Below are 23,621 nucleotides of genomic sequence, written 5' to 3' on the forward strand. Positions count from 1 at the left end.
ACGACTCGCTTTTACATAAGCGCGAACGAGTTCGGTGTTTGATTTGCAAGAATTGAAAAAAAAAGTAATTAAGCAGCGACAAATGGTGCTCACCCGCCAGCTGTTAATCGACGGCTTGCATCTGTGTTATACAGCGATATTTATCGGATAAAAGAACGACAGCGATCGCCGCTATAATTTATCCATTAAACGATAGTATTGTGTTTTTCGTGAGCAGCCACTATATAAATAGGCTGACAAACAGAATACGATGTCCAATTACTTTCTCGCGCATGTGTGAATCCCACGTGTGTATCAATTGGCATTATCGTGTAATCGAGAAATGCTACAAACACAGATGAATGGCATCAATTTTACAAGAATTATGGTAATTTTCTTCGACATGTAACTATGTAATGCTATAAGCTACGGCTTTATTAAGAGAAAATATTATTTTGCTTATTGCCTCGAAAGGCAACAATCAGCGATGAAAATCTTTTTCTATAAGCTTGTTACAAAGCATGTATCGATACATTCACGTAATATGTAACGAACGTTGAAAGGCATCATCACCATCGCGATAGCCAATCATCGCATTGTAGTAATAGCCGTCGATACTCGAGGCGGAAGGCTCGAAAATTCATCATATTACACTTTCTACTTGTTATAATTATATCATTGGGAGCACGAGCCCGTCGAGGTGTCGGATTTTGCACTATCGCTGCCAGATCCTTGCACAATGTAATAATGAAGAAAGAAGCTGTGCAGCTTCCCCGGCCGCGGGAAGGATCATCGCGATGGATCTTCAGCCGCACGAGAGTTAACAACGCCTCGCGTAACATTTCGTTAACGGGCCATCGCTTTCGTATCGTATATCTATGTACTCTAAATACGAGTGCTCGTGTACGTACACATGCATCTGCGGCAACACAAGGAACAACAATAGCACCGCATCGGTTCGTCATCGCGCTCTATCATCAAGAAGGAATCTTTACTACTGCATTAGGATCTCGAGCTGTATACATAAGTCGCGAGCTGCCTCGCGGTCCTAACTGTTATAAGAGGAATTTATAAATCTACCTCATTCGAGCGTTAGACGTACACATGAATTCAAAGAGGCAGAGATTCATTTTTAACACGCTGCAGCTTGTGAAGTAACCTATAGATAGACGATTGCAATAAGCATTTAAATTAATGTTTATTACAATTTTGTTTTTATTTTTAATGTTTGAAGCTGCGTTTTTAAATAACGGGTACATACTAAAATAATTGAGATTATTGATTATTATAAAATAAATTAGTAATAATTATTGAAATAAAAAATTGTAAATCTGCCGGAAGCCCAACTGTTTGATTGGTTACCCTATATCACTGCACCATAAGACTATCATGAGAAAAACGGCACGTCTCTTTCATGTCGATGACGAAGCTAGCTCAGCTTGGAGTTGCCCGCTGATTGCAGCCGGCTTTTCTTGAGTACCTGCTCCTTTTCTCCTCTCTTGACACTGTAGACTTCTTACCGTTGTTGTTGTTGCTGCTGCGGCTGCTGGTGTTGTTGTTTCTTTTGCTGAGCGATGTGTAAATTTCTGAAATTGCCGAGGCTCGTTGTTAGGTAATGGGACGATGCCGCTTCCGCTATGTGCTTACCCATGCTTGACTTTTGCTATACATGTACGCGCGTACACGGAAAAGGTATTTGTTGACGTTGGTATCCACTGATTGATCAACGTGCTTACCTACTCCTTTCCCTTTATCCATTAGCTCGATGAAATATTTTTTATTCGAGTCCATTCATTCTTTCATACTTTTGATCGTTTCGAAACAATTCGATAAATATCATTCTCATTGACACGTAGTGGAATTATTCGTCTTTAGCGCACTAACTGATGATGGAAAAAGCTCTACTTTCTCAAAGCCAATGAAACAAAAGAGAAAAGTAAAATATGAGGTTTATCTCACGCAGCAAACTCCGATTTCGCATACTTTCATTCGATCCTCAATTAATTAAGCACAAAGTTCGCGCTCACACGAGAAAGAGTCGTTATTTGTCAAAATCATATCGCTCGTTTTTACTTCGCCGCATTCGCATTCATAGAGCAGGATGAGAACTGTGTATTAAACAATCAAACGCATATCTATTGAGGTGACTGGTGCAAAAAGTTAATACAGATTTCAATGTAAAAAGTATACACATCGAGTGTGAGTAAGTAAATGGCTAAGGCTCGATTCGCACGCGATAGGAACTTCTTTTTTCTTTCCGGATTATAAAAATGATTCCTACTTGGCTCGTTTAGATGTGTGTCAAGGATGTGGCACGCTTCGTTTCATCTGCTACAGCTTTCAAGCGTACTCGTAGCATCATTCAACGCTGAAAACTACACGGCTATTCGATTCAGATCCCAAAGAAAATAATTTCATTATTTATCATTTCTGACGATTACAAGTTCTTTGTTGAGAAGCGCATCTTATGCAACGTTCTAAATGCATTAGTTATTTTGCAAAAGACAAAAGAACTCATTGTAACGTCCATTAAATATTGTATAAACAAACCTGCATGAATAGAAATGCGTATAACATCCATACACTTGCCGAGACACCTGTCATTTTTCCTTTCCTCGCTTTATGTCACGCAAGATTCAGGTCGTCGATCTTTTATAATGCAAAATCATATCCAGTACAATTTTCTTTCGAATGAATTACTCGACCCGAGTACCGATGCATAATGCGCGCGCGATGCATTAGGCCGGAACATAGCGATATTATAAGGCAAGCTACAATTTGCCATTACTATTATTCTAATTATGAATTGCTTTGCGATATTATATTTTTATGGCTTTCATATTACCCTGAAATCTAATGCGCTTTATCGATGGACCGATTCGCATATGCATTAACATGAGCTTAATTTACATGATGCCGTTAGAAATAATCGATTTAAATGGTTAAATTTTAATGCTAAAAATTCGAATTTGAAATGAAAATTAATGTAAAAGTTCTGTAAAACTTCGATTAAAATTCATAAAAAATAGAATCTTCGTATTTATTACCTTGACAAATTCAGGAATATTCGAAAGTGACAATTTCGTTCCAATTAAAGAGTGTAATTTGCTAGTCGTGTGGTAAAGTATACACGAGAAAATTGGTACCAGAAAAATGAGATAATGAAGGAAGCTCGCTACTACCAGCTTTACGACGTTGGGAGGGAGCAATGAAATGAGTTCCTGTCAAAAGTCTCCGTGCAGTTTCCGGTTTTTTATGCGCATTCTTAAGTAAACTGATCGGTTCAAAGACTCATCAACACATCAATGCTTTATTTCTGCTCGATCAGAGTTTTTGCCGTGATGTAATACGTAATATACATCTTACTTAGAAAATATCGATGGAATTCGTACAAAAAAGTTCAAACGGAATGGTTTCTACGAATGAAAATAAATATAAAAAAAAAATTCAGTTTTCTCATCGTTAGAAATTTTCTACATACCCTCGTAGGTTGATAGTACATCAATTATGCAAGCACATACAGGCTCGCTTTGCGCTATTACACGCATGTGCAATTTTACTTTTCCACTGCAAACATTAAAATATTTGAAACGCGCGTAAAGCTCTCGTTGTCAACTTTCTCCGCGCGCCACGAGCCAGCATATAAATCAAATGTTTATGGATTTCTTTTAATTTTTCTGTTTCAGAGGAGAAAAAGGACGACGTGCCAAAAGTGAAACCGCTGGATAATGATGGATCGGCCGCAGCCCGCAAAACTACCGATAAACCATCGTCGGCGAAAAAGAGTACCATCGAGCTGAAGCCAAAACCGGAAATAAAAAAGCCGATCGTTAAAAATGTCGAAGCTACGACCGAAGCGATCGCCACCACTCAGGCCATCGCCACGAACGAGACACCTGTCAGTGAGAAAAAGGTCATGGTCGAGCTTCCTATATTAGTACGGGGTGAGCCGTTAATTCCTACGACTGCACAAAATGTCGCGGGTGTCAGTACCGAAGCTACGGTGTTGAGTACCGAGGCAGCTCCGATCGTTCAATCACCTCGTGGCAGAGCACTGAATGTGTCGGCTAGTGAGCCTGGAAATACTTTGCAAACCAATACTACCGACCTCAGTGACATTAGCATGGATGACGAGGATAAAGAGGTCAAAGGTGAGAAAATCACTTGCAGTAATTCCGTCTATTGTTTCAACGTCCTACATGACGATTTAATACTTTATGAGTTAAAACAAATGACTCTAGACGTGCGCGCGGTTACTTTAATAATTTCATCAATCTACAGGTGGAGAGTACATAGCCATGCACAATGCGACAAGCTTAACGTCAGCCATGGTGAGCCCACTGCCCACCGTGGCGCCTAGTATGTGTGTCGACGGTAACAAGACCTATGCGGTCGGCCAGAAGATCCAGCGCGGTTGCGACGAGTGGTGCCGCTGCGTCGAAGGCGGCAAAGTAACGGATTGCAAGCCGTTGACTTGCACATTGCCGCTCGTTAAGACCGACGAGACTAAAAATCACGATCCCCTTTGCCACGCACAGCCCCTTCCGGAATTCCCCTGTTGCGCAACTTTAGACTGTCCCGATTCTGGTGAGTGTACGTTGCATAAGCATCGATTGGATGGAATATTTTATTCGATATTAATTAACGCGTTTTGGTTGCCTCTTAGCAGTCGAATCCGAGGAGTCTTGCATTTTTGGGAACACAACTATACAGAGGGGCCAGAGAGTCGAAGATGGATGTGCGAAAACGTGCGTTTGCGAAGAAGGCGGTCATTTGAAATGTCAGCCACGGTGTCCTCCAAATGACACTGCAAGCAGCATCAATCAGCACGATCGTTGTGTCGTTTTGCCTGATCCGAGGTAAATATTGTTGAAGAAAATCATTCTATTCTGTTTAATAATAATTGATAACTAATACGCAAACAATTAATTTTAGTGACTCTTGCTGTACGATTACTTTATGTGACGTGACTTTGGGAGATCATGAAATCAAATCCGAAGGACCAGCAGATCTTAATGTTAATCTCACTGATGTCAAAGTTCTTAACTCGACCTCCATTAAATTAAAACTATCCTCAAAGATGTCTGATGATATCACGGTAGAGATTTCGGAAAATAATCACGTTTGGAGACAAGTCAAACCAACTAAAGGTACAGAGTATACTTACTTTTCAGTATTTATGTATCACGTTTTTAAAAAAAAAACATCAAAAACCCCTAATTAACTAAATGTATTATTTTTTAGACGGCATCATCACAAATCTTTTACCTGCGCATGGCTATTACGTTCGCATTGTTGAAAACTCACGACCTGGTCCAGCCATTCATGTGTCTCTTCTCGCGGAAGTAACAAAAACCATTGCAGTAGCGGAAAAAAGCGAGAAAGGAATGTGCACCCACCGCGGCAAATCCTACAAAATCGGCGCCGAGTGGTACGACGATTGCATCGCCGTATGCTTCTGCAACGAGACGGCTCAGACCGAGTGCGTGACCATCGAGTGTCCGACCGATTTCGGTCTCGATGTTCTCGATCCTCATTGCCTGGACTGGGAAACGGTTCCACCGAATCACGTGCCTAAAGCTCCCAACTGTTGTCCACAGGTACGACGTTCGAATGTCATCTTTTTTTTCCACTGATTCGTTTAATCTTATCTCTTGTTTTCTGTACAATACAGGAGGTCCTATGCAGAAATAACGGCTCGTGTACTTACGAAGGCAAAACTTATGACAATTGGTCTCGACTACCGACCAATGTTACTGGTTGTGAAAAGGAGTGCTTCTGCGAATTCGGCAACGTCACCTGTAATCCGGCTTGTCCACCGGTGCCACAGTTACCGCCCATGTCACTGAATTGCAAAAGCCACGAAGCCATTCTTACGCACTTACCCGGTGACGATTGTTGCTTGCACTGGGCCTGTCCACAGAACGCATTGGATTTACCAGGTATTTGGAATAATTACTTATTAACGATTGTATCGGCTAAATGTTGTTTGAATGCGTTTTCATTGTGTGTACATATAAATGAGATGAACTCAAATTATAAGCGCGTAAAACGTTTTACATACAATAGCTGAGTTACGCAATGTAGCCCTATTCTGTTGATTGTATGCAAAAACATTATAAACATAATATATAATTTATCGGAGGTGATGGATGAACGGAATGAAGGAGCGATTGCGAAGGATTATTAAAATTCAACTAATAAAACCAGTCTTATTGTAAATATAATGAAAAATAATTAAAAAATAATTCCCTGAAGTGAATGAATCGCTTTTGGTTTTCATAAGAAAATGCTAACTATGTTGATTGAGTGCTTTGGAAAAAAATGTATCGCTTCATAAATCGGACCTCATTACCTCATTCAATACCTTCCCTTAAAACTATTTTTGTACATATGAAAATTGGTTTTGGTCCTAGCGTGAGAATGCTCATTTATAAAACTCAAAAATACGAGCCTGACTGAACCTCCAAGTGTACCTGGGATAATATGTAGAAAATCTTTACTTTTTACCTTTATTGACATTACCTTTTTGACTGTTTGATTCGAAAAATATATTTCCTACTTGTATATTTTTATTTTTTGTATTTGATGTAGTGTAATTGTACAATTTTTAAAATTGCATGTCAATTTGGATATTTATGCTTTCTTCTTTTGAAAATTGTTGAATTTACTCGAATGTGCAAGGTTTCTATTATTTATTTATTTATTTATTTATATATTATTTATCTTTGATTCTACTAACATTTGAGCTTTTAAAATAAAGTTGTTGGCATAATAGACTTTGTAAATGTAAATGTAAACTACAATTCAATTTTGACATAAAAATGTTCATTGTACCTCGGACCATTAATACAAACGACGACTATTCCTTTTATTCATTTTCAGGCAAAAATACTAAGTATATTTATCCTGGCCCCGTTGCACCTGACACGGACGAAAAGCACCAGAAAGACAAGTCTAAGCAACCGAGCGAGAAGCCAACCCCAAGTACGCCATTCCAATGGCCAATGGCTCCTACTCCCACACACCCACCCCAACCAGCAGTACCTCCTAACTCTGATATTATACATTACCCAATGGACCCAGGTCATCCAACAGTGCCATACGTGGGTCCTTACAATCCTGACTTTAAACCCACTCGACCTAGCGCGGCCGAAGTATTCCATTTACCGAGTCATACGGAAAAAGTTTCGCCACCAGTCAAAGACAAAAACAAATCAAAATCTGAATCGAAGAAACCAGTAGATACAATAAAGTCTCATAAGGACGGTAATGAGTTCCCTGGTCCTTTAGCACCAGATCGTTTCCCAGAAAAAGTACCAACTGCTAGACCTAACAATCCTAACGTTGCGGTTCCTGAAACCAATAATAAACTACCTGGAACGAAAAAAGGTTCCCAATCAGAACACGGCGAACAACCACAATTCATACCACTAAACGTGTACGATCACTTACCTGGGGCCGGATTCGGTTTCGCTCCAACTAACGGTGAAAATATTCCCACATCACACTTTGATACTCTTTTGGAGAATCCAGCTGCTGGTCCTTCGTACGGAGCTCGACCAGATGGAACAGATCCAAACAATGTGGTACCAGCTGTTCAGAAGAAAAAAGTCTCACCAGAAACTTATCCCAGTGAAAAAGTCAGACCACCGCATAGACCAACTACGGTTAACCCATATGCTCATCTCCCTGACGGAGTATACCATGTGGATCCTTATCAATATCCGGGATTGCTGGAGTACGATAAACAACACCCTGACCATCAAGAAGAGACTCACGAAGAAAAACCAGCGAAGAAGAAGGTTAAGCCCCAAGTTTATACCCAGAAAGATGAGAGTGGTCAAACAACTTACCACGTGCACGCGCAAGAAGTTCCCAATACCCCTCAGCAGCTCGAGGAATTGCTTGCCCATGTTATTCAACATGATCAGTTGAATCCAAATAACCAGCATCATGGGGTGAATGTACCCCAGGACAATGAGCCTCCATCTCAAGGTCCCGTGATTGGTTTGACGCATCCCCAACTTGGACCCCATGGATTTGTGGCCCAAGTACCGCCACCTGGTCAGTCAGGTTCGTTAACAGATATTTCTCAGGGTTTTTATGACTGGTTCACTTTTTTTGATGGAATTTTTATTGAATAAGTTCTAATTTTAATCTCGAGTAAGTGATATAGATAAATGAAGGTCAGGGTTTATCATCCCTATCTCTTGAAATATAGACTCAATCTGACAAAGAAATCCGCATGGAAAATGGATAGATGACATTATTCATTTTCAAACATCTTTCCGATATAGGATAAGGGCACAAAGAATACAGTGGTTGCCACAGAAAATTCGAAAACCTTCATTATTTCTTATTATTACGCGTAAAAAATGTAAAATTTTCGAGTGAACAAAGCTAGATTTTCTACATAAGTTCCTTGAATTACGAATTATAACTTAAAGCTTTGAAATCTGAATATTTATAACGCAAATAATTTAATTTTTTTAATTCATCCTTTTCATCGACATGATCGTTACATTTCATTTTATAATTATTTCTGGAATGAAAACTACCTTTAATATATATTCAAAGACTCTAAATATATAATTTATTAAAAATTATTGACTTTTCTTTAGGATTTGGTCAAGGCTTACCACCAATTGGTCAATTCCCACCTCACGGTGGTTACAATGTAGCTAGCACTCAGACTTATGAAGTAGCTGTAGAAGATTTAAGAGCTATCAGTGCAAACAGCGTACGCTTAATGTTTACTGTGCCATCAGTTTTAGTAGGACTTCACGGTCGGGTTGAGGTTCGTTACACGAGCGACAAATCGTAAGTATTATTTTCTCAAATAAATAAAAAAAATCTTTTCACTTGATTCAACTCAACTTTCCCTCAAAATAGAAACTCGGATCCATTGTCTTGGAAGTCTCAAACGTTTGCACCTCCGGGCGATCTAATCGACACCGAAGATTTGGAGTTTGACCTGAGTGGTTTGAAACCGTCGACTTTATACAGACTGATGATTGTTGTCAAATTGCGTGACTTGGCTAACACTCATACGAGCAAGATTTATCAAGTCCGCACTCTAGATAAACCGGTAGCGAATTCTACGCCCGCAGAAATCACCATCGATTCCGAGCTCAGGATTCTTGAAATAAATTCGACCTATGCTGAGTTTGAATGGAAAAAGTTCTCCAACTACGAATTACAGTTTATTGATGGCGTTTATCTCATGTACAGAGCTGAAAATGAGAAGACTTACTCGGTTACGCCTCTTCTCCACAAAAGCGTCAATCACTACGTGCTCGATCACTTGCAGCCTTCTACGATGTACGAAGTTCATCTAAGCACAAAAGACATTATCGGTCAAACAGACGTATTGATTGATAGTAAAACGGTAAGTTTCAGTTTATTTAAAATTCATCATTTGCAGAATTTTCGTTCCTTACGAAAAAATTTATTCAATTTTTCAGGTAAATTTCACAACGACTGCTGAATCGGATCCCTATTCGTTCGACGTGAGAGTCGAAATAAAAACGATCAAAGCAACTGAGGTTGAAGTCCTATGGAGCGGCGTCCCTTCACCTCAAGAAAAGTACGTGAATATCTTCAGAGCGGTGTATCAAAGCGACAGCGGTAAGGAGGATACGAGCACCTTCAAGCTTGCCAAAAAAGATGCTCCAGCCAAGACGATAATCGATGATTTGAAACCGGGCACGCGCTACAGACTCTGGCTAGAAGTATATATGACAAATGGCAAAATCAAAAAGAGCAACGTCCAAGATTTTGTAACAAAGCCCGGAGTACTGCTTCAAGGTACATTATTGATTTCGAGAACATTTTCTGGAAAGATAATGAATTTTATTGAAAAAATAAATCATATTTTTGTAGGAAAACTTGCATCCGTACCCATTAATGAAAGTGACTACTATGGACCTTTGGTAATAGTGGCGATAGTAGCGACTGTATCAATACTAATGAGTTTGGTTCTCTTGATGATGCTGATGAAAAGAAGAACGAGCAGCAAGGCTGACATATCACCGCGAAAAACTACGTCAGCCTACGACAATCCTTCCTACAAGGTAGAATTACAACAAGAGACTATGGGTAATTCAACGTTTTAGTTTGATTCCCCCGCAACGGCCTTTTAATTATTTTTTTATTTTCTACTTGTAGTTAATGTGAGTTTTAAAAATATTATATGATGTTTTTATTTTTGCAGACCTGTGAAGAAGCAGTTTCCAATGGCCACAACAAACCTATCGAGCATGAAATGCAAATAATGAATGGCAATAACGGAGAAGCAAAGGAAACCGCATAGACTGTAAAATTATATACGTAGATTGAATATTATAAATTTACATTAGAATTTTAGTATTTTAGATTTAATTAGATTAAAAAGGTGTAGTCACTCATCTTTAACAAAAGTGTACAAGACCCTCGTCCGTCCAAGTTGATTATAAGTTATCCAATCGTTCATTTAATTGAAACATGGAAACTTTTACTATAAATTCATACACTTTAGATTATCTCGTTTAAGTAATTTATGTGTATCTTTTTTATTAATTCTACGTAAACAAAACGAATTGTCGTTGTTACGAATAATCGCGAATCTAACGTTACGAATCCTAGTTTGATGTCTCAAGTCATTTGAATTAATGAACTGTCATTTCGTCAAGTTCGCAAATAATACGTCAATGTTCAAGATTTTCTTATGAAATCCTTTTTTTTTATAATTTTTTTTATGATTGTGTTGTTGCGTTGTAAGAAAGATATTGTATATAGCATTTTATTTATAGTAACAAAGCGAGAAAAAGAATATATGAATTGTATTTATATGAGTAACTGTAGAGAAATATTTATTTAATTATTATGTAGTAAAATACTATTATATGATTGAGAAATTAACTTATACTTTGGTTTATTTTAATTTTATTATTGAATTTTTTATATTCACTAACTGTTTTGTATTCACAAAAAAATATAAGGTTTACTTATAAACTTTAAGATGAAACTCCGGAAAAAGTACTTAATTACTGATTTTTATTTTTTACATATCATGTATTATCCTCTTGCATAAGTGGATTCGTGCTAATATTTTATTTTGTTAGATTCTGGAATATTAAATGCCAGATATAATATTTGTACAGAATAATTATATGTTTATGTAATGCAGGTAATAAAATTTCGTGATCAAAATATACACTTACCAATAATTAAAAAATGGAGTAATTTATTAATTATTTCCAATGAATAATTGTTCAATTGATTACAACATTTATTTTCAACATGTCTTATTTATTTTGATCGATTAATATCACACTATTATATTTAAAATAAATATTTCCAATATAAAACTACTTTAACGTAAAATATTTCAAAATAGAGTCAATGAATAGATTAAAAGTAGAAAATAAAAGTGACGTACGTTTAAAAATTACGATAAATCTTAAAACAGTTTTAACAAAGTCTCTTCCATAGAATTAGGCTCGGTTGTTGGTGCAAATCTAGCCACAACTTTACCATTTTTGTCGATAATGAATTTGGTGAAATTCCATTTAATAGCATCGATAAGAACACCTGCACCATCAGGCTGAGATTTCATCCACTTATATAGGGGATGAGCATTATCTCCGTTGACATCGATTTTTTCAAACATGTCGAAAGTAACATCGTACTTCTTGACGAATGCTAAAATTTCTTCCGAAGTTCCAGGCTCTTGACTAGCAAATTGATTACAAGGAAATGCTAAAATTCTCAAGCCTTTTGATTCTCCGTATTTTTCATATAAACCTTGAAGTTGCTTGTAGTTAGCCTCTGTTAAGCCACACTGGCTGGCAACATTTACCACAATCGCAACATGATCTTTGTATTTATCTAATGATACGTCTTTTCCATGGATGTCATTTGCGTGAAATTCATACATCGTTTGCGCCGAAGCCCAATCTTTAGTTTGATCAAATGCCTCCGCGAAGGTGAAGACGGCGAACAAAGCCGTGAAAATTACTGGAAAACCTAGAAAATAAGATTATTACTTAATAAAAAAATGTGTAATTATAAAAAATATTATTAAAACTATCTGGTCGGAGAATGACTAGAATCACATTTAACTATGATCGCTCGTGATTTAGTACAGTATAGTCTACGAAGTAAAACGAAAAAATACGTATGATATTTGAAATTCTCCTTTCTTCCTTTTTTGGGGTACTACTAAGTTTTTTTTAATGACATAAAGAGGCAATTTTATTGAAACAATTCACATTTCTTATCTCTGACTGAGAGAGTTCTGAAATGCATTATGGAAAAATCAAACTTTCAGTTAGATCCATTTCTGATACCGACGGATTCATTCAGAGTGTTTTAAACTTTCACTGTAATTATATTCCATTGTAGAATCCACTAGCTATCAAAACATTTCACTCATAACCTTTAAGATGCACAGTGGAAAAGTACTGGATGCTTTTAAAAGTAAATTGGGATAAATAAACTATAAGAAGGTAGAAAGTGGGTACATTAATTTTTTGTCATTTTTGTTCAAAGATAAAGTTTTACTCGTGTCAAAAATCAAGTGGTTTTTCATGTATAATAATTTTAAAAATAAGTTTTAATCATCTGTCACTATATTACTTATGCAACACTTTCTATTTTCTTAGCCAAAATATTTAATGCCAAGTTGAGTATCGAGTAATGACAGTAGTGCCAAATTTTGGTAAACGTTATACTTACGCATTATTGCGCTGAGGTTGTCTGTTTTTGTGCACAGTTGACGTCCAGCAATCGACTGCGGTACTATCGCGAAAGATGTTTTGAATGCGAGTCAGAATCATAATTCATTGAAGCTGCGCACAAGTTCAAATCAGCTAAAAATGTCAGAATAAATTGGACATAGGCAAGACTCACGGTCAGGATAGAACGGATAGACTTGACGCGAATGTATATCTTGGTCATATCACTAGCCGCTGACATTGAACCTCATTAATTTTAATGAGTTTTTTCAAAGTTGTTACTATGCTCATCCACATAACAAAAGCTCAATTGTTCTTATTTAGCGTCATTTTTTGAAAAACGATAATAAGATAGCAAAAAGTAAATCTTTTTTCCTTCTTCGGCTACAATTTTCTAATTAGCTATTATATGCCACGCTAATGTGCCAAGAGTATGATTCATGACAGTTTTACAGTTTTTGGCCTATGAGGATTTTTTTACCTCTCAAACTTTAGACCTTCGCTTTTTAAACACAATTTAGACAATAATTAATATAAAAAATTCCAATACGATCGGTTAAATGTTAAACTTAAACTTTCAAAAATTTATTGTTGCATTTGAAAAAGATTAAATTTTTAAATGCTTTTAATGCTAGTATAGTCACTATACATTTGAAAAAGCTTTAAAAAACTCATTCCTGGAATTTTCAATGAGAGTCACAACTAGAATGGAAAGTTTCCATGCATCTTAAGACAATGCAGTTTAACTTATTCATTTTTTCTTCTTTCAACGAATTCATTATCGAAGAAATTAAATTTCGATTCTGAATATATTATGATGAGATAGGTTTATGATCTTATAATTAGAATTTTGAAGTTGATGCATTGAGATGCTATGTATTAATATATGTAGTAATTGTACTATTATTGCTGAAGAAAGTGTAATCCCCAGAATAGACACAGCTCTATTTTGAAAATCTCCACGTGTTTTTTTAGAGCAGCCTAAATTTTCTTCTACAATTAGAATAAGAGTATAGGTTTTGGAGAAGCATACGTGCGTTTAGATAGTTTTACATATTCCTGGAATATTTGTTTTTCAGATCACCATATTACGATAAGAAATATCAGTAGTTTCGAATTGCATTGCAGGCAGTGTCTCAAATATCTTTGCATTGTTGCCAGAGGCTCGCCACCCAAGCTTGTTTCCAAAAGTCACTGCAAGATAGAGCCACGTGGTTCCTCGAATCGGCTCGATATCGTATACACAATCTCTCGGCTATGTCGATACAAGTCGCAACAGGGGGTTTTTTCCTCTGTAAGAGTGAATATGGTTCGTCGATATGACGGAACACACGTGAGAACGCGTGCATGAGTATGTGTGTGCGTGTTATCAAATGCGCAGTATCAGCTACGAGTCGCGAGTCGCAATTGCCTCTAAGCAAACGCGATGCGCCTGCGTGCGTCGATAAATCAGCCAGCACTGCGCACTGAGCAGTTACAAAGGCAAGCCCGAGTCGACTGGCTCTCCACGATATACCTAGCAGCTGCGGAGAAAGAATGAATGCTGCTTAGGCCTGTCTGCTGCGCACCTACCGCGAGCAACTCGCTTACGACGAAATCTCACCTCCCGACCGACACGGACACAGGCAGCAAGCAGCGCACTGCATCGAACGGAATCCTAGCCTGCAACACTATATAAGCCAGCGAGCAGCGGTAGCAGCAACAGCAGTCCCCCAGGCGCGCAGGAGACACCGAGGGAAAGGCAAAAAAAGTCCAGCAGCAGCAGCAGCAGCAGCAGCAGCAGCAAAGCAACCACAGACGCAGACACACGAGAGCCTCTCGCAGTGACAAATCCAGGTCAAGCCCGACAGCACGCGCTGCACGCATACACAAAGCCTATACTACTATACGGGAACGAGCGAAGCTACGCTGGTGTCCTTAGTACATAATCTCGTGCGTAGGCTGCAGATGGCTGGGGCCTTTCGATCACGGCCCGACGGTCCGAATTCGTCCGTCGCCGCGCTCTTCTTCGATCTGGACAATACCCTCATCGAGACCAGGAAAGCTGACAGTTTGGCTTGTCGCAAGGTACTTTAACTTGTTGTCCTATCTTTCAATACATATACATAAATTTTCCCGTCGCGTCGATCTGTCTGTCTTTATCTCTCACCATCATCCTCACATGATGTTATCATCAAGCTCGATCAAACTTTTCCACCCATGATTCCCAAATAATCTTTTTTTATCATACATACCTTTAATTACGATAATAATACATTCGATACAAGTTTGACGTTTATTGCAAAAAACTGTGCAATGAAATACGAAAAAAATGGTCAACGATTCTGTCTAGAAAGTGTCTAATGCATATGTACATGAAGTATAGGCAAAGTGCTCTTTATGATGTATATAAGTGGAATAGACGTCACATCGCACTGTTGCAACACGTGATGATTCTCAGTGGACAGTTTAGAGGAAGTAAGGAACTCGCTTAGAAAGGACGCCGTGTAGAGGTCAAAACAGCCTATATAACAAAACTATCTATATCGTGCACCGCGTCGCGACTCGTTTTTGTTTATTCCGTGCTGCAGCAGCAGCGATGGGCATGGCGCTCTCGATCGCGCGCGACTCTACTGACGTTTCGGGCACGAATTCGTCGCGCTGCAGCCACCGCAGCAGACGACTTTTCTCTGCTCTATCAACCTCGCTACTAGATTATATAGCATCCACATGTCTCTGTATAACTATCGTCGGACTTTGTTCGTCCGAAAAGAGACTCGTTCGGGCGCGTTGACGGCTATATCGCGGGCTGCTGCAAACTCACATGAGAATTATAACGGTGTCGGATACTCGCACGAGACAAAGGCTTATACGAACTCACCTACCTATATTGGCTGACGTTCGCAAGTTTCTGGTCTTTCTTTTCGTTACGACGTAGGCTTCGGCTGCATACGTTCGCGAGTCCGCGTTATTTGCACATGCACATTGCACCATGCCAAACCCGTGCTCGTGCGACTTTTTGCACGCTTTCGAACGCGAATGAAATACGCGTTTTCGCTGCACAGGCTTATTAACGCAACGTTTATTATTAAAAACCTCGTGTTTGAATCAACTTGAAAATCAGATCATATCGATCGATCGAACCGCTTCGATCGTAGTTTAATTGTTCGATTGATTGCTATAAATGTCATTTTTGAAATAATACGTTTAATTTATTTCTATTATTTAGCACAAATATATTGCTTGATTTACTTTTAATCGGTTTTATTTTAGTTTCTTGGAAAGATACGAAACTCGTTGCAATTTTTTTTCTTCATCGGATAATTTATTTCAATGCATTTGTACGTTTTTAAATCCGTCTTCACCTCGCCCAACTCGTTTCGATTTTTAGGAATTTTACTCGACGATCGGTGTGCAGGCTTGTTATTCGCGCGTATCCGGATGCTACACCATTTATGTAAATAAGTGACAGCAAAAAAAAATTGATCGTCGCGCGCGAGTGTTTTTCCTGAGACGAGAGAAGCGCGTATGCAAAAATGCCCGAGTGATGCAAATAAACGACGCACACGACGCAGAGTTTATTCTACGTTGTAGCGATTTCTTCGAGTCTAGTAGCTATACATAATATGCGCCAGAGAAGCCGCTTGTTTTTGCAGCAGCGAGAAAAGTGCTGAACGTTCGTGACGGAAATAGACGTTGTGTGTGAGCGGCGTAACGCGATAGCCCATGCCCAATATAGCGTGCTTTCTCATCTACGCCCGGCCAAAAGATTATTTTTGACACTGTCCGGAGAAGCGAGAAAGAGGAAAGAAAATTTCTTGTTTTCGTGTGTGTGAAAACTGCGCTAAGCTGCTCTTTCTCTATCTCGATGTCGATGCTGCTACAGCCAGCTAGAAAAGCCAAAATGCGTCTTTTTCCGCGTCGTCTTTGCGACTAAACAACTATAGAAAAGTGTCCGAAGCTTGGATTACGATCTCGTTAAGAGAAGGCGTAATAAGCGTCGTCTTGTGCGCATAAAATCTATAATAGACCTGCGAATAGCGTTAAACGAGCGCTGGTATCGTTTTACACCCGTTGTGGGGTAGTTGAACTCTATCTCGAACCGATCTGACTCGAGTTCAAAGCTATTTTTGCATCAGTCATGCACACCAACATTGTACTACAATATCTTGGTTGTTTGTATGCCAAAGGGCAAGGCTATAACACACAGGAAATCTTTTCTAATTCAAGAAATTGCTTCAATTAAGAGGGGATTTTACTTCTGCCGTCGGAACTTAAAATACATTTGCAGATGAATACCCTATAGAATTCGGATTTGAGCTGAGCCTTATAAAGTTATCCGAGCATTCGAAAGATTAAAAAAGATAACTAGAGTAATAAATTTGATCAAATACTTTTTGAGATTTATTCTAACGAGCAGTTTATTTCTTGGAAAACTTCCATGAAACATTTCAACTATTTGCGCAAGCTCGTAATATTATGGAGGAAAAAATGTTGGTTAAATAGAACTCATACGAAAATACCGTACGCGGAAATAAGCTCTCCTCACGTGGCCGTAGTCCGTACTCCGTAACGAGTTTGCGTTGTGGAGCTTTTTGCTATTATACATTAGCAACTAGCCAAACGAACAAACCTATTTATATACTCGCATGTAAAGCTGTGATAAATATTCACGTGTTTGCATATTTTTGATTTGGATATACGGTAAAAATAAGCCGTAGCCGCGACTGTGTTTTTGCAAACAAAAAAAGAAATCCGAGCTAACACTCAAAATAGCTCGATTTAGAGAGAACAATGATCGAAAAAGATTATTAATTTCGCTTCTATAGCTTAGAGATAGTTTTCTCGTTAACTATTTTCCGCATTGATCTATTTGTATCCGCTCGATAATTAATTTTTCCAACTGTTCCGCGCTATTTGCGTACGTAAATATTTGAAGCTGCTTAGTTTTTACTTTTTACGCCAAAGTTCGCCGCTAGAGGGTACCAAAGAATCTCAAATTGCCAATAGACAGTGTGCAGCAGAACTCATGCCGCCGGAGGGTTGCCAGTTGGCTGCAGACAACCTTTGCGGCTACATTGGCACGTTGAATTGTGTATGAGATCTTGTTGATTTTATTAAGTCAGTGAAGAACCGCATAATTGCATGCATCCAAGTTTGTAATTCCATTTACAACTTTGTGTTTAGTATTGAATTATTGAGTTATCTGTTAACCAAAACATGGCGAGTGACAAGATACCGGACAGTGTTAAGAAGTGTGTGGCCATGCTTCACATGGTCAAAGCAGATTCTGAAAAATTTGCTGCTTTGTTTATGGTAACAAAGTTGGTGAAAGAAAAAGACTGCAACTCTGCAGCAAAGAAAGCACTATTTGAAGGGATCGGTGCTAAATTTATTCGAAAGCTACTTGTTAGTGACGATGTGCCTGTAGATTGTCCACCTCAGGTATATAAATCTGTTGCTTTATCAATATTAACAGCTTTCTGCACTGATCCAGTTTTAGCTTCACACCCAGATATGGTTGCCCATGTACCGGCACTATTAGAAATTGTTTCTAAAGCTGATGAAGATGCTCCTGACGATACTCTGATTATTGTTAGTGAAGCTTATACATGTCTTCAAAGTATCGCTCAACATTTACCTGGTCAAAAAGCACTGATTGAGCAGAAAGCAATTCCCAAAATGTGTGAAATTTATGCTGAAAAAAGTTTTAAAACTGATGAAGCATTGAATATCCTTGTTATACTGGCAAATCAATTTGGACCAGAAGCATGGGATGCCGCAGATACCGCTCCTTTTCATGCTATCATTAATAAAATTGCTTTAGATTTTGAAACTGATCATGATGAAAGGAAATTTCATCTGTGTTCTATACTCCAAGCCTTACTTGCTTCCTGCAGGCGTGATGTAATTTCCAAGAGTGCTAAAAATGAATCTTGGCCCCAAAGTATATTGAAGGGTTTGAGTGATATTCTTGGTTCAAAGATTGGAAAAAATCAAAGAGACCCTGCGCTGAAACTATCATCTATCATGCTTGAATTATTGGGAGTAGAATGGGCTTTATCTAATGAAGAGAAGCCTAAAGTATTTTTCTTATTACTTATTCAACTAGCTTCAATTGAAGTGAGAATGCAATTGGAAGGAAAACAATTAAAAGGTGTATTATCAAATGCTGATCTAATTATAGCTTGTTTCATGGTTTTAGAAATCTCTATTTCTTACATAATAACTGATCAGTTAGACATGGAACAAAAAGAAAAACAGTCCTTATATACAGCATTAAAAGGAGCTTTTGCAGCAGTTATTAGCTTGTTAACGTCTGTGTCTAAGATGAAAGAGTTAACTGATGTTAAAGAACGTGTATTTGTTTGTGCCTTAGTTAGAGTGTTAGCTGCATGGCTGGCACAAGAAACAACTGCAATGCGTACCCAAGTTCTCGCTGTATTGCCTTATGTTTTAACAATAGCCAATGATACTTTTTATGCCTACCGGAATAAAAGAGTAGCTGCAAAAGCTAGAGCAGCAGCAAAACCAGATGAAGGATCGTCATCCGGAGAACCAGTTGTACACGATCCTCTTAGTGATATTGACATTTTAAGATTAATGCTTCCAGCCTTATGTCATCTTACTGTTGACGAAGATGCCAGAAAAATATTATTAAAACATAAACAAGATCAAATTTTGTTTGAGTGTTTGTCTTACCACTGGTCAATTGTCCATTATAAAAAGCCACCAGTACCTAAGTCTGAAAGATTGAAAGCATTGAAAGAACCGGCAAAAGAATTAGAGCCTCATGTTCTTGAAGAAATGGCAGATTCTAGAACAGCCATGGTATCCATTTGCAATGTTCTTATGAATATTACTGTGTTAGAAGCCAAATTAGTTGAAGAGTCTCTAACATTTATCAATTTATTAAAGTTCATTTTTGACAGTTTACCAGAACTTAAACAAATACCAGAAAATCTTGTTCTACATGGTAACATGGCTGTTCTTGGTTTACTACTGTTGAAACAACAAGCTAAGAGAGTCAAGAAAAATGATTTCTCCATTTGTCGATACATACAAGCAACTATAAGATTCTTATGGGATGCATATATCATTGATGAAAGTAATGACCCTACTGAATTAGCTGTAAATATCACGTATAAAGAGCACTGGATGGAAATTATGGAATTATGGTTTTTGGGAATGCAAACCATGGCAAGCGTATTACAAATGGTACCATGGTTATCTGAATTTGCTATTGAATCTGGCTGGGCTGAAGGCATCATAGAAACTTTGAAAAAGGTCAAGATTGGAGGACTGCAGCCAAATGTCAAATCAGCATTTGAAGATTTATTAAGCCACTTGGTGAAAGCAGATGAAAGTGTAGCTGCAGTTTTGAAAAAAGCTGGAGCCTTGACTGTGTGTAGAAATCATCGTATGATGGAATTGGGAAAGCACCTTTTTGGAGATTGAAAAGCTTTAATTACTTCTTTTTATTTTTAATCTAATAATACTCATATTTTGTACAGTATAAATGTTTATTGTCATTTCTTAAAATTTTCAAGTAGAGTTTTTAAGATTTTCTTGACTTGATCAAAGTAATAAAAAATTAAGAAACAAATTTTTCCACTATTTTTAAAAAAATATTAAAATTTGTTTATAACATGATCAAAAAATACATTTTCTATTTATAGTGAGCATCGGTTTATTTCAGATAATTTATTATGATTCAAGTGTGGTATGAAATTTTCAGTGACGGTTAGAAGAGTGACAAAGATGCTTGTGTATGTTTTACACTTTGTGGCTCTGATATATATTTAGAGAACTCACACCTGAAAATAGTATGCTGGCAAATGACAAACTTAACATTATATACTTTCTCAGAGTTAATTCTGTTGTTTTTTATGATGCGTGGAAAATATTTATTGTTGATTTTGCACTTTTGAAATATTTTGCATCTTTTTTTTTAATTTTGACATTGAAAAAATTTGTTTTAAATGTTAACAAAAATGTACTTATTGAAAATAGCCAAAGATAATGTTTAACACCATTTATAATCCTCTGTAAAAATAATGTACAAAAGATCACATAAATAAAATCTAATTTCTTATGAACAAAGGGATTTCACTGTAATTCACTTATTTTTATATTGAAATTACTACACCTTTTTTCAATTTCAGGTATTGAGTTATGAATTATCAATTACTATTTAAGAAAGTTATAAAAATTGTGAGAAATAAAGTTTCAATCTCATAAGGAAAATCTTCATGTAATAAAAGTAAAGCACCTCTTTGTATAGCTCGATAACTTTGTCATTGGCACAACTTATTTTGTTGTGATTACAGTAGAGTCCATGGATGCCACTTCCAGAGACCAATTAGTCGGCTTGAGTATTTGAATGAATCAATGCATTTTATAGGTAATCATATAAAAATTAAGAGTCTTCATTGAGCGCTCAAATTCCTAAATTAAAATATTACATAAACCATTATTCATTACACAAAAATCGCATTCAATAAACTTGTACGTCTTACCCGATTTTCTCATAACATTTTTTTTCCATTCCGTTCAAATTATTGTTTGAATTTTATTGGATGTGATTTTCAAATACATAAGAACATAATCTATACATCATTGATAATTGATTATGTGCTGAAATTTAAATGCTCTTATAGGTGTGCTAGAAAAACAATAACTAATAAAGATATTTTTGTGTATCAACAGCTTGCAGAAGAACTAAACAAGGAATATGGTGTGCCACAAGATTGTTCAAACAAAATCACAGCTTCGTTTCTCAAGCAATTCAGGAAATGCCCTGACAATGTTACACTTAGCTTAGACAGTTGGCGCACGTCCTTGTGGAATAAAGCCCTCGGCGAAAATTATTCTTACCTAGCAAAGCAAACTTACGAGAGATGGCTTTACCTGCGGTACTACTGTCTGGCCCTGACACCCGAGACCATCGCCATGCTCCGTCAGCTCAAGAGCAAGTATCGATTAGGTTTGATAACAAATGGACCGTCAAATGCCCAATGGGAAAAAGTCCACAAACTCAGTTTACAGCAGTACTTCGATATCATTTTGGTGTCGGGTGACTTGCCGTGGGAGAAACCGTCGGCGCAAATTTTTGAAGAGGCTTGTCGATATCTTAACGTCCATCCTGAGAATTGTATCATGGTGGGGGATAAGTTAGAAACTGACATCCAAGGTAAGCTTTGAAAAAAAACGTACCTTCCATTAATCAATTTTTTCTGTTTACAGAACTCTATATTATAGGGGATTTCTCAAAAAATTGCTGTAATTAATTAAGCCATGTAAATTATCTATACGAATATTCGGATAAGTTTTTTACAATAAATATTCAGCATTTTCTAGACGAAAATGTAATATAGCATTATAATTATTGTTACGTCTGAAATTATAAACTCAACGATTTAAAAAGTTTCAAGTACAAATACATAAATAATAGTAAATTAAATAATGATTCCTAGCTTTAATTTCAAAAAGTATCATTACTAAATATTGAAGCAAAATGTACTGAGTAATAGAAAAAATGTTCAATTTTAAATTTAAAAAAGAAATTTGAAAGACGCCGTTTGAAGATTTAAAAAAATGTTTACATCATCTTATTTAATTCAATTATACAATTAAATTTTACAATGACTCAATATAATTTATAGACGTTACAGTATATAAAATATTATTTATATTACAATCGTTGCAGAAGTTAATATTTAAATTTTGTAATGTCTTAGGTGGTATTGAAGCTGGATTAGCTGGTACTGTTTGGATACCACTTGGTGATAGTCGTCTCACAGCAGATGACCCAAAACCAAATTATACAATTAAACAAGTTACCGATTTAGTGAGACTCTTGAACAAGGGACCTGACGCTCATGAGTACGAAGACTCATCGTCTAATGCTTCGGACGGCATGTAAGAAGATGAAGAGCTGACAAAGTGGGTGGACACTTGCACCACCATCGACTACCTTTGATCTGACATACTAAGAAGATGACAATTTTTTCAATCCAATACGAGGTCATTGCAGATGAGAGATGCAGTGATATCAGTTACTATTTTCTAATATATTTTTTTACTTTCTAGACTAATTCAACATTAGCAATTTAGTAGGTTTTGACACAATTCTGTTGATTGTTATGAGCATTGTTGAATCAATGTAGTAATGTATCAATCACGTGCATTTTTCGAGAATCACGATTTTTTAAACTATTTTTCTTTTGATACGCAACGTTTACGTATTTTCATGGTTTTTATTTGAAAATAGATTTTATTCTCAAGTTATGCTATGGTTAGCATTATTGTCTTGATTGACGCATGTAGTTAAATTAATTCTGACTAGGAAATAGATCTGGATGCTTTTGGAGAAGCCAAACGTCAATTCTCACGGTACAAGAATTCAGGCAGCCTTAAAAATTAGTAAGTAAGCTTGAAAGGCAGAGATTCTTTGAAACAAAGCTCTGCACTACATTTGTTACATTATTCTGTATGAGCTTGGTTTGAGAAATTTGTGTACTTGAAGTGAGAATTTTTTTCAAGTAAAGATTTCGAAAAAAGTTGAGTCTTGATTTAGTTAACATTTTTATATAAAATAAATTCACCAAATAAACAATACATGGTTAGATAAGTGTATAAAATATTCAAGAAAAAAACAAACTATAATCGCTCTATGTGTGCAATCACATAAGCTAGGATAATCTACAATCTGATAAAACATATGTACATTGAGATATATTTTTCCACTGTACAATTCACTAATATTAAAAGTCTATACAAAAAGTCAGATGCAAACAATACTACTATATAAGTGTAATACTATCTAAAAAAAGAATGATTGAAATAAAAATGACTTATTGGAAATCCGAGGGGATTTTTTTATTCGCAACCTGACTCTCAACTATATTTAATTCATTCTTTCGCGATTTCAATTTTGACCGA

The 23,621-nt window shown here is 36.9% G+C and overlaps 4 protein-coding genes across 4 annotated transcripts; 3 read left to right on the forward strand and 1 right to left on the reverse strand.

Annotated features, from left to right (window-relative positions):
* Positions 1-2,892: 2,892 nt before the first annotated feature.
* On the forward strand, positions 2,893-11,256 carry LOC106652169 (putative epidermal cell surface receptor). Its single transcript, XM_014370963.1, has 13 exons — positions 2,893-2,920; positions 3,666-4,130; positions 4,261-4,566; positions 4,646-4,838; positions 4,915-5,129; positions 5,224-5,579; positions 5,654-5,921; positions 6,865-8,055; positions 8,604-8,802; positions 8,875-9,370; positions 9,447-9,789; positions 9,865-10,055; positions 10,196-11,256. Exons 1-13 carry the CDS (start codon positions 2,893-2,895, stop codon positions 10,292-10,294), a joined length of 4,350 nt encoding a protein of 1,449 aa, XP_014226449.1. The 3' UTR covers positions 10,295-11,256.
* Positions 11,257-11,344: 88 nt separating this feature from the next.
* Positions 11,345-14,350, reverse strand: LOC106652294 (phospholipid hydroperoxide glutathione peroxidase, mitochondrial-like). The gene is made up of 2 exons (XM_014371164.2): positions 12,700-14,350; positions 11,345-11,988 (listed from the first exon to the last, which is right to left on the reverse strand). Exons 1-2 carry the CDS (start codon positions 12,701-12,703, stop codon positions 11,423-11,425), a joined length of 570 nt encoding a protein of 189 aa, XP_014226650.1. The 5' UTR covers positions 12,704-14,350; the 3' UTR covers positions 11,345-11,422.
* Positions 14,351-14,557: 207 nt separating this feature from the next.
* LOC106652293 (N-acylneuraminate-9-phosphatase) lies at positions 14,558-23,543 on the forward strand. The gene is made up of 3 exons (XM_014371163.2): positions 14,558-14,765; positions 21,387-21,870; positions 22,418-23,543. Exons 1-3 carry the CDS (start codon positions 14,646-14,648, stop codon positions 22,600-22,602), a joined length of 789 nt encoding a protein of 262 aa, XP_014226649.1. The 5' UTR covers positions 14,558-14,645; the 3' UTR covers positions 22,603-23,543.
* LOC106652291 (neurochondrin homolog) lies at positions 14,775-20,784 on the forward strand. Its single transcript, XM_014371162.2, has one exon. The coding sequence runs from the start codon at positions 17,898-17,900 to the stop codon at positions 20,133-20,135; it is 2,238 nt and encodes a 745-aa protein (XP_014226648.1). The 5' UTR covers positions 14,775-17,897; the 3' UTR covers positions 20,136-20,784.
* Positions 23,544-23,621: the final 78 nt, after the last annotated feature.

This window comes from Trichogramma pretiosum, unplaced genomic scaffold, assembly GCF_000599845.2.
Source record: "Trichogramma pretiosum strain Unisexual culture from Peru unplaced genomic scaffold, Tpre_2.0 scaffold31, whole genome shotgun sequence".
Taxonomy (NCBI): Eukaryota; Metazoa; Arthropoda; class Insecta; order Hymenoptera; family Trichogrammatidae; genus Trichogramma; species Trichogramma pretiosum.